This window comes from Solanum stenotomum, chromosome 3 (genome assembly GCF_019186545.1).
Source record: "Solanum stenotomum isolate F172 chromosome 3, ASM1918654v1, whole genome shotgun sequence".
NCBI lineage: Eukaryota > Viridiplantae > Streptophyta > Magnoliopsida > Solanales > Solanaceae > Solanum > Solanum stenotomum.
This window is the reverse complement of record NC_064284.1, coordinates 9,973,931-9,990,501: the sequence shown is the minus strand read 5'-3', so window position 1 is coordinate 9,990,501 and position 16,571 is coordinate 9,973,931. Positions and strand designations below refer to the sequence as shown.

At 36.7% G+C, this 16,571-nt stretch overlaps 2 protein-coding genes across 3 annotated transcripts; one reads left to right on the top strand and one right to left on the bottom strand.

Moving 5' to 3' along the window:
* The first annotated feature begins 1,012 nt into the window (after positions 1–1,012).
* On the top strand, positions 1,013–7,960 carry LOC125860062 (protein TORNADO 1). Of its 2 annotated transcripts, XR_007445806.1 has the most exons (6): positions 1,013–1,262; positions 1,406–1,498; positions 2,008–3,520; positions 3,606–4,846; positions 4,985–6,485; positions 7,919–7,960. XR_007445806.1 is itself a non-coding variant. In XM_049539960.1 (5 exons), exons 1-5 carry the CDS (start codon positions 1,125–1,127, stop codon positions 6,368–6,370), a joined length of 4,371 nt encoding a protein of 1,456 aa, XP_049395917.1. In that variant the 5' UTR covers positions 1,013–1,124; the 3' UTR covers positions 6,371–6,975. The 2 variants fall into 2 exon arrangements, 1 of the variants encoding a protein (XP_049395917.1); XM_049539960.1 differs by lacking the exon at positions 7,919–7,960 and having other exon boundaries at positions 4,985–6,975.
* Positions 7,961–9,246: 1,286 nt separating this feature from the next.
* LOC125860067 (FACT complex subunit SSRP1-like) lies at positions 9,247–16,262 on the bottom strand. Its single transcript, XM_049539964.1, has 16 exons — positions 16,175–16,262; positions 15,052–15,237; positions 14,096–14,201; positions 13,267–13,403; positions 13,008–13,091; positions 12,798–12,892; positions 12,596–12,704; positions 12,362–12,448; positions 12,194–12,286; positions 11,831–12,028; positions 11,600–11,745; positions 11,370–11,514; positions 11,118–11,216; positions 10,854–11,027; positions 9,885–9,963; positions 9,247–9,696 (listed from the first exon to the last, which is right to left on the bottom strand). Exons 1-16 carry the CDS (start codon positions 16,226–16,228, stop codon positions 9,569–9,571), a joined length of 1,920 nt encoding a protein of 639 aa, XP_049395921.1. The 5' UTR covers positions 16,229–16,262; the 3' UTR covers positions 9,247–9,568.
* Positions 16,263–16,571: the final 309 nt, after the last annotated feature.

Here is a 16,571-nt window from a genome sequence, read left to right as displayed (position 1 = left end):
AATAGAAGATTTGATCCACAAGCTTATATTTTGTAAAAAAGACAAACATTTAAATCTGCTAATCATTTATTTCATATGTAAATAAAATTTGTAATTCAAATAATTACTTTTTAAACCATTTATATTTCATATAAACAACTATTCTAACCAACATAAAATTTGTTATTACTTCAAATCAATTCCTATTTTACTATTTATATTCATCAAATTTATTTACCAACCAATATTCAATTTTGATTTTTTCATTACACTTTTGATCAATAAATATTGTATTTTTTTTAAGAATATAAGTTTGTGATAATGTATTATACGATTTTATAAATTTTTGTTTATTTGGTAAGATTATATATTAAAAAAAAGACAATTTTAATAATTTTACAACTTATGAATTTTGATGTTTATGAAAAAATTTACAACATAAAAAATTCAAATTACACATCCAAATAAAATTTTAACTTCAATCCATGATTTCAAATTATCATTTAATATTGCATGGTACGGTATCAAGATGTTTTAAATATTGTTGAAGAAATAGAAATTCTTGGCTTCTTTGATGAGTACAAGTAAATAATATTCTTTTAACTGTCTTAATCAAATCGCCGAAAGAGAAGTCAAAAAAGCGACCTCTATTACGTATCCCAATCATAAATTTGTCAAAAAAAACTCTTTCCATTTCCCATCATCTATGTACAGTTTAACCTCTATGTAATATAATAACAATATTATTTGTTTTCTTTATAATATGACATACTAACAATTAACACCAAAAATTATCTCAAACATAATATGAAATATAATTTTAGAGGACTGTTATAAATAAATTTGAAGTAACATGCTACTCTATTTATTATTTATATAAACTACTATTCTTTTTTTTCTCAAATAAGTATCTTATTTCATTTATTTTAATTCTATCTATCTTTAATTTAAGATCAATATGTACCAAAATGAATGTCGCAATTAAATTGCGACTGAGGGAGTATAGCACAAGCATTAAACCATCACTTTTCCTCCATTTCTTCTTCAATTATCTCCTTTAAGCAATATGCATTGTATATCTTCAATTTGGATGAGAAAGTGTTTTAACCAAAAAAGGTTTTGGGTGAATTGCATTTTGAGCTAGCATGAAATTTATTGGCCAATTGTGTAGCAGAATCCAACTAAGTTCGAAGAGATCGTTGAACCAGGACCCGAGTTTGAGCCTTGGGAGTAGTGAAAATTCTAGAGCTCCAGTTTCAATGGAGAAGCCGCCATTTTTTCCGGTGAGTAAAATATTCTATCTCTATTTGCATTGCAATTGGAGAGACAACGGCGTTTGTGCTTTGGACCAAAAGTGTCCCAAAATTTATTACTTAAAGGGCGTGAATGCTAAGTCTAATACTTAAGGGGTCTTATTTGTCATCAGGAGTCCAGTAACGCACCGGAGATCGAGGAATGTCAACAATCTCCAGTTCCCGGTGATTCGTCCTCCGCCGGTTGTTCTTCAAGTTCAACTCAGGTTTGTAAATACTATGCAACTTAATGGAACCTAGATAGTTTTACGATTTCAATTTATTTGTCTGATTTTGATCTAGCAGTTAACACCACAGTTCAAGAGGATAAAGAATGACTTTTGAACGTTCCAAAATGTAAATGACATGAAAAATTATAACTAAAGAGTTGTCAAAACAAAAAAAAATGATTATTTTTGCTTATACATGTAGCCAAACGTGTCCAAAGAGTTATGGTAAGCACTTTTATTTATTAATATATGGTCTAGAGAAGGGGAAAAAAGCAAAAAAATAGAGAAGATTCATCCCATTTCATCAAATGCTGAGCAATAAAACTCATATTGTATGCTATGCTGTACTTTTTAAAGGAGTAGAAATTTCAATATTTGCTTTTGTAATATTTGTATCTGATTATGTTAAATATAAATCGCATGTTGTTCATGGAGCTTGTGAATTGCATGCTACTGGTATAATGGCAGCACATCAGAAACTAAGCGAATTTCAAATGGTTTCTCAGGTGAAGAGTATGGAAGCAAGCCAGAAACTAAGAGATCTTCAATGGGGATATCAAGTGATCAAGTCCTCGAGTCTCGAACTGCATAGTATCTCCTTCTATCTTTCTCAGCCCACAACATGTTGTCATCAAGAAACGGAGAACTCCATTAACATAAACATATCAAAAGGGAGTCTTTCGCATTTCTCTGACCTCCTTGTGCTCTTGAAAACATCAATAATTACTCAATCTTCCTTGAGAGACTTGGAGTTTCACCAGGTTGAATGGGAGTTGCAGCAACTGAGAAATCTTGGAGTTTTGCTTGAAAGTAGCTCCAGCATTAAGCAATTAGTGTTTAAGAGAAACAGGTTTACTGCAGAATGCTTATCTGAGCTGTCAGAAGTTCTAAAGAAGAATGGAGTGATCAAGGAAATTATGCTGTCGGAATCAAATATTGGTCCAGTTGGAGCTTCTCTTCTTGCTTCAGCACTTAAGGTGAATGGAAGCTTAGAAGAGTTGCAGATATGGGAAGACTCCATTGGCTCAAAGGGTGCAGAGGAGCTGTCCAAAATGATAGAAGTTAACTCAACATTGAGGCTACTTACCATTTTCGATTCCAAGTCTATTACTGCCACACCTTTGATTTCAGCAGTTCTTGCGAGGAACAGGTCAATGGAAGTGCATATTTGGAATGGAGAGAACAATGAGAAAACTTCAAAGGTGGTTGAATTTGTACCTGAAAACAGCACACTTCGGATATATCGCCTTAATGTCTCGGGTGCTTGTAGAGTTGCTTGTGCTTTAGGGATGAATTCGACTGTGAAGACACTCGATCTGACAGGAGTACGGTTGAAGTCCCGTTGGGCAAAGGAATTCCGATGGGTTTTGGAACAGAATAGGACCCTCAAAGAGGTAAATTTGTCAAATACTTGCTTGAAAGACAAAGGAGTTATTTATGTTGCAGCTGGCCTTTTCAAGAACCACAGCTTGCAGAAGCTGTATCTTAAAGGAAATTGGTTTGGAGGTGTTGGTGTAGAACATTTACTTTGCCCTTTGAGCCGGTTTTCTGCGCTGCAATATCAAGCAAATATCACTCTCAAATCACTTACTTTTGGAGGAAAAAGAAACAAAATTGGTAGGGATGGGCTTGCAGCAATCCTACAGATGTTGACAAGTAACGAAAGCCTTACCAGCTTTGGAATATATAATGATGAGAGTTTAAAACCGGATGACATAATCAGAATCTTGAGGAGTTTGGAGAAGAATTCTACATTAAGATGCATATCTTTACAAGGTTGTAAAGGGGTGGATGGTGAAGCAGTCCTCCAAACTATCATGGATATTTTACAGGTAAATCCTTGGATTGAAGACATTGATCTTTCAAGAACTCCATTGCACAATGCAGGGAAAACAGAAGCGATATATCAGAGATTGGGTCAGAATGACAAGGCCGAACCAGAGATTGATTTGCTCAAAGACATGCCAATGACAGAGCCAAAGAGCTGTAGGGTGTTCCTCTGTGGGCAAGAATATGCTGGTGAGACACTTAAACAATGTTATTTTATCTACATCACTGATTAGCTACATTGATTGATTTGGTATGTTCTTTTTTTTTACTGCAGGAAAAACTACACTAAGCAATTCTTTACATCAGCACTTCTCTTCTCCAAAATTGCCGTATATTGATCAAGTGAGAACTCTTGTAAACCCAATTGAGCTAGCTGTTAGACCTATAGGCATGAAGATAAAAACTTTCAAAGATGAAGATACAAAGATCTCAATCTGGAATCTTGCAGGGCAGCAAGAATTCTATGCCCTCCATGATCTAATGTTTCCAGGACATGGAAGTGCCTCAATTTTCCTGATCATCTCCAGTTTGTTCAGGAAACCAAATAACCGAGAACAGAAAACACCCGATGAAGTAGAAGAAGATCTGCAGTACTGGTTGAGGTTCATTGTTTCCAATTCAAGAAGAGCTCTTCAGCAGTGCATGCTGCCAAATGTAACTGTGGTGCTCACACACTATGACAAAATCAATCAATCATCACAGAACCTACAGCTTACTGTAGACTCAATCCAAAGGCTACGAGACAAATTTCAAGGCTTTGTTGAATTCTACCCAACTGTATTTACAGTTGATGCAAGATCTTCTGCATCAGTAAGTAAAGTTGCCCATCACCTCCAAAAGACTAGCAAGACGGTTCTCCAAAGAGTTCCTAGAGTGTATGAGCTTTGCAACGATCTCATGCAAATTCTTTCAGACTGGAGATTGGAAAACCATAATAAGCCAGCAATAAAGTGGAAGGAGTTTGGTGATCTATGCCAAGTCAAGGCTCCATTGCTCAGGGTTCGTTCTAGACTCGATAATAAAGAGAAGGTGGAAACGAGGAGAAGGGCTGTTGCTACGTGCCTTCATCACATTGGCGAGGTGATCTATTTTGATGAACTTGGTTTCCTAATCCTAGATTGTGAATGGTTTTGTGGTGAAGTACTTGGTCAGCTTTTGAGATTAGATGTCAAAAAGCAGACTTCAGCTGGGGATGGATTCATAAGTAGAAAAGAGCTGGAAAAAGTTCTGAGGAGGAGTCTTGATAGCCAGATTCCAGGGATGGGCTCAAGAGTTTTTGAGAACTTGGATGCAAGTGATCTTGTGAGAATGATGCTGAAACTTGAATTGTGCTATGAACAAGATCCTTCGGATACCAATTCTCTAATGTTGATACCCAGCTTTCTTGAAGAAGGTAAGGGGAAACAGCCAAAGTGGCCGATAAACTCAAGTGAATGCATTTATGCAGGAAGGCACCTTCAGTGTGATGATTCAAGCCACATGTTTCTAACACCGGGATTCTTCCCCCGCTTACAGGCAAGATCTTCTTTTATTTTTATGCTCTATTCTATATTTGCAGAATCATATGACTGTGCAAATTAAACAGCATCCCTTTTGTTTTTATTTATTTATTTCATCATCTCGGATAAGAATATATTCACTATGTTTGTTTAGGTACATTTGCACAACAAAGTAATGGGGTTGAAAAATCAATATGGAGCGACATACAGCCTTGAAAAGTACGTCATTGCACTGAGCATCAATGGAATCTATGTCCGCGTAGAACTTGGGGGTCAATTAGGCTATTATGTTGATGTGCTTGCCTGTTCCACAAAGCACCTGACAGAAACTCTAAGGCTATTCCAGCAGCTTATAATACCAGCAATCCATACCCTTTGCCATGGGGTCACACTGACTGAAAACATTATTCGACCAGAATGTGTAAGAAATCTAATACCACCAAGGTACAGGAGAAACCAGATTCTGCCTCAACAGCTATTAAAGCAGGCATTGCTCTCTGTGTCTGCAGACAATATGTATGACTATCAGCATACTTGGGATTTGATAGCAGATTCTGGAAGGACTATCGTTGGAGCTGGTTTTGACTATGCTCGGGATCTGTTATCCGATGATGATTTTCGGGAAGTTCTCCAGCGCAGGTACCATGATCTACATAACCTTGCTGGGGAGCTCCAAAATCCTTTGGATAACAGCCAGGATGGACAGAATCATGCTTCTACTAACAGTGAAGAAACTGAAGGAAAAATTGAACCAACATTTGCTGGAATAGCCAAGGGTGTTGAAGAAGTCTTGCAGAGACTTACAATTATACAGCAAGAACTTAGGGATATAAAGCAAGAAATCCAAGGCCTCAGATACTACGAATACAGGCTTCTTATGGAGCTAAACCGCAAAGTGAACTATCTTGTGAACTACAATGTCCAAGTTGAAGAAAGAAAAGTGCCAAACATGTTCTACTTTGTAAGGACAGAGAACTACTCGAGGAGACTGATCACCACCATGATTTCAGGAATCAATGCTCTCCGGCTGCACATGTTATGCGAGTATCGGGGAGAAATGCATGTGGTTGAAGATCAGATAGGTTGTGAAGTAATGCAGGTTGATAACAGGGCAGTAAAATGCCTGGCTCCGTACATGACGAAGTTCATGAAATTGGTGACATTTGCTCTCAAGATTGGAGCTCATTTAGCAGCAGGCATGGGAGAAATGATACCAGATTTGAGTAGAGAAGTTGCACATCTACTCAAATCTCCCGCTGCATATAGTGCAGCAGGGGTTGCTGCTGCTGGTGTTGTTGGGGTTGCAGCAGCAGGACGTGTGGAGAGAAATAGGGGATCAAGGGACATCCAACAAGATCTTAAGGCAGCACAGCAATGGGTTGTTGATTTCTTGAGAGATCAAAGGTGCTCTGGTGGAAGAGATATTGCTGAGAAGTTTGGATTATGGAGAGTTAGATACCAAGACAGTGGCCAAATTGCATGGGTCTGTAGGAGGCATATACACATAAGAGCAAGTGAAATAATTGAAGTCCCACTTTGAAGTTTAGCTTCAGCCATAGAGGTTAAATAATAGAAAAACAGAGGCAAAGGTTGAGAGATGAAGCTGGAGTGTGCACGTAGATTGGCCGCTATGGTAGTTTAACATGTTGTCACAGGTTGGATCATTTATTTGTATGTTAATTATGGATATGCCATGTTGCTATCTTGATGAAAATTCGAATGTCATGGTGTTTCAGCCTGAGAATCTTTCCACCCATTCTAGCTGCCTCTACATACACTAAGGAGTTCATGATAGTTGGTCCTGTAGTATATTTCCCTCTTTGATGTTGATGCCAATGTCATTCTTAAATTGGCTAGCCGAACGGTAATAGCTTGGTAGTTTTGATGTAAAATGGTTCCCTGATCCCTGTTGGGAGAAATGTTCATCCTTGGCATGTTCAAGTTGATGCTAATGGCTATGCCAGAGTTGATAAACTTAAATCTTCTTTGGATGGTATGCACCTATGTACTTTTTGTTGAGTGATTAGTAGGGGTTGATTCAAGATATTACACAAGGTCTATGAAAGTAACCTATCTTACATTCTAAAGATAAAATGCGTGTGATGTGAGTACCATTAAACCAGAAGCAGAAAGAAGTTAGATGACTGTAGTTCAGGGAATACAGCCAAATGGGATTTTGTTTCTTACTTAGGATTAACTTTTTTTTTGTAGAAACACTTAAATTCAGTGTTGAAATACTGGTGGATATAAAATTCCTTCAGTTATCAAGACATTCCACTTGATTGTGCTGTCAGTATTTTTGATCTCTTTTAACAATTCTCAAAACAACTGTTGGTTTTCTTGGTTGAGATTTAGCAAGTGCTAATAACTCATATAATTTCTTTGGCATATGGTGTCCAAATTGTAATATGCTTATTAATATCATCTTCGTGATGTTACCACCTTGTATCTAAATCTACTGGTTGTTTTGAATAGCTCATGATCCATAATTGTGTAAACAAAGTTCCACATTGCTCAGCAGCCCGACACATAATTATGTGTATGATCTGCCTTTACCAGGTATCATAATTGATAACTCCATCAGGGGAAAAAAATTGTTAATTTTAGTGGTGGTGCGGCAATGTATTGGCATAAACGAGTGTTTGATATACTTGTTTTATCATACAGAATTATTAAATTCATACTCATGTGAAAAAGTAACTAATGAAATATCACATTTTGAGACGGAGGGAGTATACATCAAATTCAACCGCACACCATTGGACATAACAACATGTAGTAAGAAGTATTTTGGTGTACCTTAATTATATGGAAGCTATGTGCTGCTTTTCTTGGGTAACTCTGCATCTTTCTATTATGGCTTTACAAGCAAAGAGGCTATCTTGAATGTCATAATGTTTTGAAGAACTGAAATTATAGTGATCTCCTCATTTTTTCTTGGTAAGTAAAAAGAGATGTGTTATTTTCAGCGTCTGGGATTTACACTTGATTAGCATTATAGCAACATGTGATGTAATAATGTTTTCGTCTGATGTGAAACTCCTGATAGAAGTCTGTCGGATTCATATTATATTGAAATTTGATGCAGGTAGCTCTGGATTAACAAGGGCGGAGCCAGCCTTCTATTAGGCGGCGAAAAATATTACTATTTATATATGGTTAAAATTATTTTTTATGTATATATAGTAGATGTTGAACCCCCTTCAGTTAGTTCGTGTGTTTAGTTCTTCAGATTTTGAACCCCTTATTAAAAATCCTAGCTCCGCCACTGCTCTGGAAGACCCTAAAAGGTTCCGCATATTGTAATTTAAGAGGGAGGGGGAATTCTAGTGAGAGCTAGTTGAAAGCAATTACTATTTTCTTCTGTAAAGTAACGATAAGAAAAAAACTATAACTTTGTTGATTCGCAATTATCAACCGGCTAATGGTACAAAATTGTAAAAAGATTGTATATTGCTTACTAATTGTTATATGGCTTATAACAGCTAAACAATTGTTGTTAGCCAGCCTCTCCCTTTCATCCGAAACACAAATCCTAGATACACCTCTGGTAAAAAGCACCCCAAATTATAAACTAAACCTTTTATATCCTGAAAAGTGAAAACACATTTACGTAGCTCTTAGATTATGCTGAGGGATATTTAGAAATACTCCAAATGTCAGGAACAATTATATCAGTTATGCGAGAAAATGACATAAATAGTCTCTTAACTATACACTAACCAATTTTTGTCCCTTAATTATAAACTTACTGATTTTAGTCCTTTAAGTATTCAAAAACTTATCAGGTTTGGTCTTAATCCATACAAACAGCTTAGGTTAATATTACTGATCTGTTTGCTGTAGCGCTTCTTATCAAAGGGTTTTTTCTCCTCAGCTGCAAAAGCTAATAAGTAAACAACACTGAACACGTGAATACAATGAGCTTGCATTTCTTTTTTCACAGTTGATGCAAATCCAAATGACTATAAACGCAAAAAAAAAAAAAAAAAACTAATTACCTTGTAACTCGTTAGCAGGCTAGCTCTCCTTGTATTTCATATTTAAAAGACCTTCACTTAAATCCAGCAAAAGGTCTACCACGTTGTCCTCAAACTGGTAAGACAAAAAAGCAGCAGGTTGATACCAAAAATAGAATGTTCGTCATTATCCAATATGCATCAATCAATACCTGCAAATACAATTAACGTGCGGATACAAAGTTTGGCCTTTCCTAATATAATCATAACTACTAAAGTGTGTGGTTGATTATTCTGCAAAAGAGAGAAGTCAGTTTTGGGAAGAGATTGAACGACATTTTACAAACTTCCTGCCTTTCACATTCGGGCTTACAACAAATTACTGGCTGTGTTAATCAAGTAAAGGCGATGGACAGATCTGCAGTGTTATATTGGCTATGATTTCAACTGATAATAACTTAAATAGTCCTAGAGACATCTCTAATAAAAAACACACCAAATTATAAAGTTACCTTTTATATCCGCAGGTTAAGGAGAATTTACGTAGCTCCTAGATTATGCTAGCTACACATCATAGAGGAATATCTAGAATATCACAAACAATTATATTTCATTATGATGTTGATTAAAAGTGCCTCATCAAACATATCTTCTCAACTTCCCCAAAACTTGAGCTTCACATAAACGTTAGCAGCAAAGACTTCCAACTATGAACCACAATTGCTGATTACGCATGTCGACTTTCTAAGCTCCCACACTCCATCTAAATGATTTTGCACTTAAGAACTCCCAGATTCATTCCCTGAATCCACGACAGTCGGCTGAGGGTTCTTGTAATCACTGATCTGTTCGCTGTAGCGTTTCTTATCTGCCTTGGCCATGGCCTCAAAGGGTTCTTTCTCCTCAGCTGCAAAATCATTAATACAGCGAGTGAGCCAATATATGTATAAACTGCCCTTAAATATAATACAATTAAAGAAAATAAAAACACAAAACAGACTGCAACAAACATGACGAGCATTGTATCAACCGCCCTTAAATATAAAATAATGAACCAAATAAGATAAATACCAGAATGCCACAAAAATAACCAACCTGACAGCTTATTCCATCTCTCTCCAAGAACCCTCCCTACTTCAGTGAAGGCGATTCCAGGATTACTTTTCTTCACATTCTACAAAAAAAACAACGGGAAGTGAATGGAACGTTACAACCATGATGAGTCTTGAAAGGTATCCCAAAGCAAGAAACACACCAACGCAAAAAAGAAGCAGGCTAATACGGTAACAGCATGTGGGTGTAATTTCCAACAAACCAGGAAAATTATAATAAACTTTGTTAAATTTAGGTCTTGGGCCTAACTGACACCCATCCTAAGGAGCCTCCCATCTCATTAATAACCAACCAATGTGGGTCCTTATTTTCTTTCCCACCTCCGGGCACTCTATTCTGTAAGGCTACTAAGTCTCTCTCAGTCAACCCTGCACTAGGAATAAGCCCTTTTCACTTGTAGAACAGAAAGCTGTCTAGACATGTCATTGTCCTCAAGGACTCAAATTTTGTTAATTTAGGAAATGCATCTATCACCCAGAATGCCTCTATTTGGATGAAATGCCCATGAAAGGTACCGGTTCAAGGAACTCAATTATATCAGGATTTTTTATATTATAAACAAAGGGATTCTAATATAGGATTATGGACTCCTTCATCAAAAAGAAAAGAAAAAAAAAAGGGAATATGGGCCCTGGCACTATTAAGTCTACTACAATTTTATCAGCTTGATGATGGACTAGATTTTCTAGTTGTTAATAATACGATGATGCATGGATCAGTTGTTTTGAGTAGCCCAGACTCCAAATACATTCATGTGAAGAAAGCTAGACTTAGATATGCTGCATTGGGTGCCTAATTTTATTCATCTGATGGGGAATGAAGACTTGTTTCCTTCAAAATGAACATTATATGTTTCAATAACTCTCAACACAAAAAATTGGGATACAGACCACAGAACACGGGAGAAGTCGTTGGCTCACTAAGAAGGAAATCATGTAACAGAATACCTACCTCCCTTTCACTCTGCGAGAAGTACATGAAAGCACTAATTGCCCTCTTTGGAGCATTTGGATCCTTCTTCTTTTTCTGTTTTTTCTTCTTCGATCCATCATCATCTGCCTTTTTCCTGCTTGTAGATGGCTTTGACACAGTACCCTCCTTTTTTGGCTTCTTCTTTGCAGGTTTCTGAAGCCACCATACATGAATGTCAGCTCATATTTTTCCAATTTGTAAATAAGAACTTGAAAATATATAAACGTGAAAGGGCAATTATACCTCCTCCTCACCACCACTACCACTGGCATCAGATTCATCCCCTCCAGAATCATCAGTAGGAGACCCTCCATCATCTCTATCGAGGACAAAATCTTCGTCCTGGAAAGGTGGGAATGACAGACAGCATTTCAAGAATTTCCAACAACACAAAGGGTAAGCAAAGATACTAGAATCCAACAAGACACTCTGAGGATGACTTAGAGAGACGACCATGGAGTTGACGACGATGAAATTACAAATAGGCTTGTTTACCTCTTCATCACTGTCATCCCCACCCGCTTCATTCTTAATACGCTCAAGATGTGGATCAACAGCATCATCGTCATCATCGGACAAAACAGGAACACCTTCTGTAGCCCGAGCTTCATTAAGGTTCATTATTTTCAGACCCTTTCCACTGCATTACTCAATGATTGTGTCAGAAAGACTAAGCTGACTTGTTAAACCCAAATTGAGAGAGAAGGCTTGAAAATAAAGCTAACCTGATGAAATCAAAAAGATTGTGGTACTCATTTCTCTGGATATTCCGGAAAAGATGTTCTTGTTCAGTTTTCAGTCTGATGAGAAGATCAAAGTAATGCATGTTGGCCGTGCCCGCAGCGTGCCTCTCAAATTCCACATAATCAATCTAATTGCATAATGAAATAGGTCAGTTTTTCAAGAATGAAGATGTTTCTCACAATATTTTGAGCTTTACAGAAACTTGAATTTACCTCCTCATGCAGTATAAGAGTTGGAGGTTTAGGTAAAAAGAAGAAGCTCTTCTCAAGAGGATAGAGGAGTCCATCTTCAGCCTTCAATGAGGATTTTACCGCATACCCATCTTGACTGCTACGGAACTTCCCGGGTTTAGTAACTTTGGAACCAGACAAGCCGCGTAAAATTTGAGTAAAGATGTCATGGATAAGACCCTGGTTCATAAGTAAGATTATAATTAAATGCAAAAAAGTAAACAACACCAAACACGTGAATACAATGAACTTGCATTTCCTTTTTTTTTGACAAAAATGAACTTGTATTTCTATTTTCACAGTTGCTGCAAATCCAAATGACTATAAACACAAAAATACTATTACTTTGTAACCCGCTAGCAGCCTCTCCTTGTATTTTGTATTCAGAAGGTCTTCGCTTAAAGCCAGCGAAAGGTCCACCACATTGTCCGTCTCAAACTGGTAAGACAAAGAAGCAGCAGGTTGATACCAGAGCAGAATGTACGTCATTATCTAATATGCATCAATTAATACCTGCAATACAATGTGTGGATACAAAGTTTGGCCCTTCCTAATCGGAGGATCAAGAGTGATAACTACTAAAGTGTGTGGTTGGTTATGCTGCAAAGCAGAGAAGTCATTTCAATTATACAATGCTTAAAATTTCAACGAAGACAATTTCAGAAAGCTGCATGAAGGAATTAAAAGGGTAGGCATAACTAAAACATTGATGTAGGTGCTAAATGGGGGATGGAACATAGAAATAACCTTCGGCAACAAAAAAATACGGACTACGCTGCTGTACTGAATTTTAAAGTCATTGGCTTGCCCTTGCAAGCGCAAGAATGAGAGATGAAGCTCCACATTGTAACGACCCCTGCAGCATATGGGCGGGCACATGTCAATCGCTCTGAAGCAAAAAAACAGATAACAATAATAATGAATGTGACATGAAAAGCAGTTAACCAACCTTGGAGTGAGTATGGCAATGCCGTCAAATGTGACAACAGCTTCCTCACCTCCGGCACCAACATCAGCCATTGACATAATTTTGTCACGAAAAACCTAACAGGTGCAAATCATATTACTCAGTTTACCAAGAGAAGTTATCGTGTCATGGAAGGGATTAATGATCTCCCTAATGAATTCAAGAAATTGAATTAATACGCCTTTTGCTTACTTGAGCAGGAGGTCGGTTTTCATCACCAACAAATTGAGTGTTTGAATTAGGGATATGAAAGCTGATTTCCATCAGTGAGTCTTTCTGAAATCAATGAAAGTGTGGCTTACTGAGAATAGAGTGGCTTTCAAGAATTAGTCAAGAAGTGTGTCATTCAAGTAATGATTGGGCATGCCAACAAAATCAGAAACACATCAATGTCAAATGAAAAAAAAAAAAAAAAAGAACTCTTCAGCAATCATTGAGGACAGTAAGTAACTTCATTAGCCCCAGTTGTATCATCTACATGGAACTCCAACATGACATCATTTTTTCCTTGAAGCTGTGTTTGAGAAACGTCTGCCAATGATATCTCAAATGCTTGCTTATTACCAACAAGAAATGCGAGCATATTCGCTGCAGAAAGTGGAGCAGAGTCAAACATGTATGTGTGCGCATTCCAAATAAAATAGATGTTCCAAGAGAAGTTCATGTTCACATGTGTATACCAAAAGAAAAAGCAAAGAGAATATCAAACAAAAAGAAAGAAATATCAGCACACACAGGTGGGAACAAATAAATTGTATCATTGTGCCCACAACTAAATGTCACATGATTTTTTTTTAAAAAAAAAGCCCTTCGAAGATTGTATAAAACCAATAATGTCATCAACAAATCTCATGTAGATGTTTGGGGGGTCTCTTCTCCTTTTAACCTTTATTTTCAATATTTCCTCCTAACCTGCAACTTTCGCATGTCTATTTTTTAAAAAAAAAAAAGCCCTTTGAAGATTGTATAAAACCAATAATGTCATCAACAAGTCCCATGTAGACAGAAGAAATACTAAGATAACAGCTCTCTTCAGTATTAAATCTTGCTTCCATAAAAGATCAATTGCAAAACTATTAAAAGCAATATGTGCAGTGTGAAATTCAAATTTAAATCAGTTGCATTCAGCCAATTAAGTTGAAGGCATAAAAAACCAATTATTTGTAACAATCAAGGTTATTTCAATTACTACTCATATATAGAAAAAGAAAAAACATGTATGTAAAGCATAAGAAAATCAGGGGAGCAAGTGAACTAGAGCAGAAAACACATATCCCAACCATTTAGATCAACATCTCCCCAATTTTTTCCACTAATTGATAGCTGCTTTTCCTCTGGAGATATCCCGCAAGAACTCTGGAAATAGGTGGTCAAACTCGCAACATCCTGCGAATAAGTAAATACACAACCAAGGGACATCAAAAACTGATAACACAAGATAATGATGCATGAATGTGTCCCTATCCAACAGGTTCTCCAGCTATTACATACATTGCACAGATTCAGAGGTATAAACTTGTACAAAGAAGTTAGAGATGGTCAGCTTCTACCAGTATCTTAATGAAGAAAATCACTTTTCTTTGGCTTCAATAAACTCAGAACTTTGCCTTTTGGCTTCAATAAACACGGAACTTTGTCTTTGGCTTCAATAAACTTAGAACATTGCTCTCCCCTTGTTTCTGTTTTCCTCACAGCCTGAAATTACAGTAGTGGAACTGTGACACTAAGCACTCACTTCCAGTAGCCAGTTCCAAAGTAGATCTGTGTTAGGTATCCAAATCACCCATAATTCTTCTTCTTTTTTGGCATCTAGTGTCCAGTACATTACATGCATTGGGGCCCGACTACACCCGGATTTGGGCTGGGAAGTCCCACATTGAACTCCCTAACAAAAGCAACTCCGTAATCACTCAAACCCGAGACCTTTGGTTAAAGATGACGGAGTACTTAACACTCCACCACACCCTTGTTGGTCACACCTAAATTCAATTTAAGTTACCAGTCAACCTGTAAGATTGATAACCATGTCCATTCCCTGGTTTTCCTTTAATTAAACTATTCTTAAGTTTCTAATTACCATGTACTGAGTAACCTAGTAACAAAATTTCCAAACTTTTTGCGGCTAATGGTCTGTCTCTATCCATTGATTGAGCTGTTTCAATTCCACTACATCAGCAATGAAATAGTTCAAGAAACTGATAAACTGAAACGTGCTAAAAGAAAAATAGAGACTCACCTGGTCACGAAAACCAGTAAATTTGTAGTAAAGACCATCCTTAATCCGCACACCCAGCTGATTACTTCGAGGAACTTTCATCCAAGTAAGGCCCACTATATCTTCCTTGTCAACTTCCACAGCCTTACCACCACCTTGTTTCTTCCATAATATACCTCCAGACTGAACCTTGAGCTGCCCTGTATTCTGCATTCTCAGAAATTATTTTTAGAAAAAAATATTATGGTTAACATATATGAATATGCAAGACATGTATCTTGAAAATAAAATCTTTCTCCTTTGTGTGTATCTTAAAAATTCTTCTGTTTTTTCCTTTTCTTTTGTCCAAATGGGCCCAAAACAGATGGAAATATCCAATAAAGACACTTAATTAGAGTTAAAAACTAATAAAAGCACTAAACAAACAGAGCACAAAATTAGGGTTTAAATCACATTACAATAAAATCATCCATTCACAAGGCTAGGATTCAATCACGTCCAAGAAATTTATCAATTCATACTGCTAGGGTTCAATCACGTTCAAGAAATTCATTAATTCATAGTGCTAGGTTCAATCACGCTCAAGAAATTCATCTATTCATAGTGCTGAGGTTCAATCACGTTCAGGAAATTCATCAATTCATACTGCTAGGGTTCAGTCACGTTCAAGAAATTCATCAATTCATACTGCTAGGGTTCAATCACGTTCAAGAAATTCATCAGTTCATACTGCTAGGGTTCAGTCACGTTCAAGAAATTCATTAATTCATACTGCTAGGGTTCAATCACGTTCAAGAAATTCATCAATTCAATTCATACTGCTTGGGTTCAAGAAATTCATCAATTCATAGTGCTAAGGTTCAATGTTCAAGAAAATCATCAATTTTTATCAAGAATCCATCTAAAACAACGAGAACGGAAAGAGTTAGGATTTAAAAAGAAACTGGTACAACGATTTTAGTATAAATAAGATTTAGGGTTTTAAGCATGCACCTAAAGAAGAAGAATAAAAAACATACGGAAGGCCATTTGAAAGTCGGAATCAAGTAACGAAGAGAACAAAAAGAAAACAAGACTATTTGTAATGTAAACAAGATTTAGGGTTTTAAGCATGCACCTAAAGAAGATAGTAAGAAGAACTTACGGTGCCTCCACGGCCGCCGAGAGAGATGTTGTTGAACTGATGACCGTCCGTCATTGCTCTGTATGTAAAAACACACACTGCAGTAAAAGAGGAAATGGTTGTATACTTCACTTATATATGTAGATCAACTTCCTCCCGCGCGAAACACATTACGCGGTTTCGGACTTTTCGACATGAAACCGACTATTTGTAATGTGCACAATATTTTTTTTAGATTTATTTTCGAGATTATATTAATTATATTATTACTATTATTGTTGTTGTAAATTTGCTATCGAAATTTTTTTAAAGACGTTTTTAATCAAATTAGTTGATCGACCTCTTTGAAACAATCAACCCTCTATTCTTAGTTTGTTCATATGAATAATTTTAGCTTGTGGAAATTAGTATGTTCAAA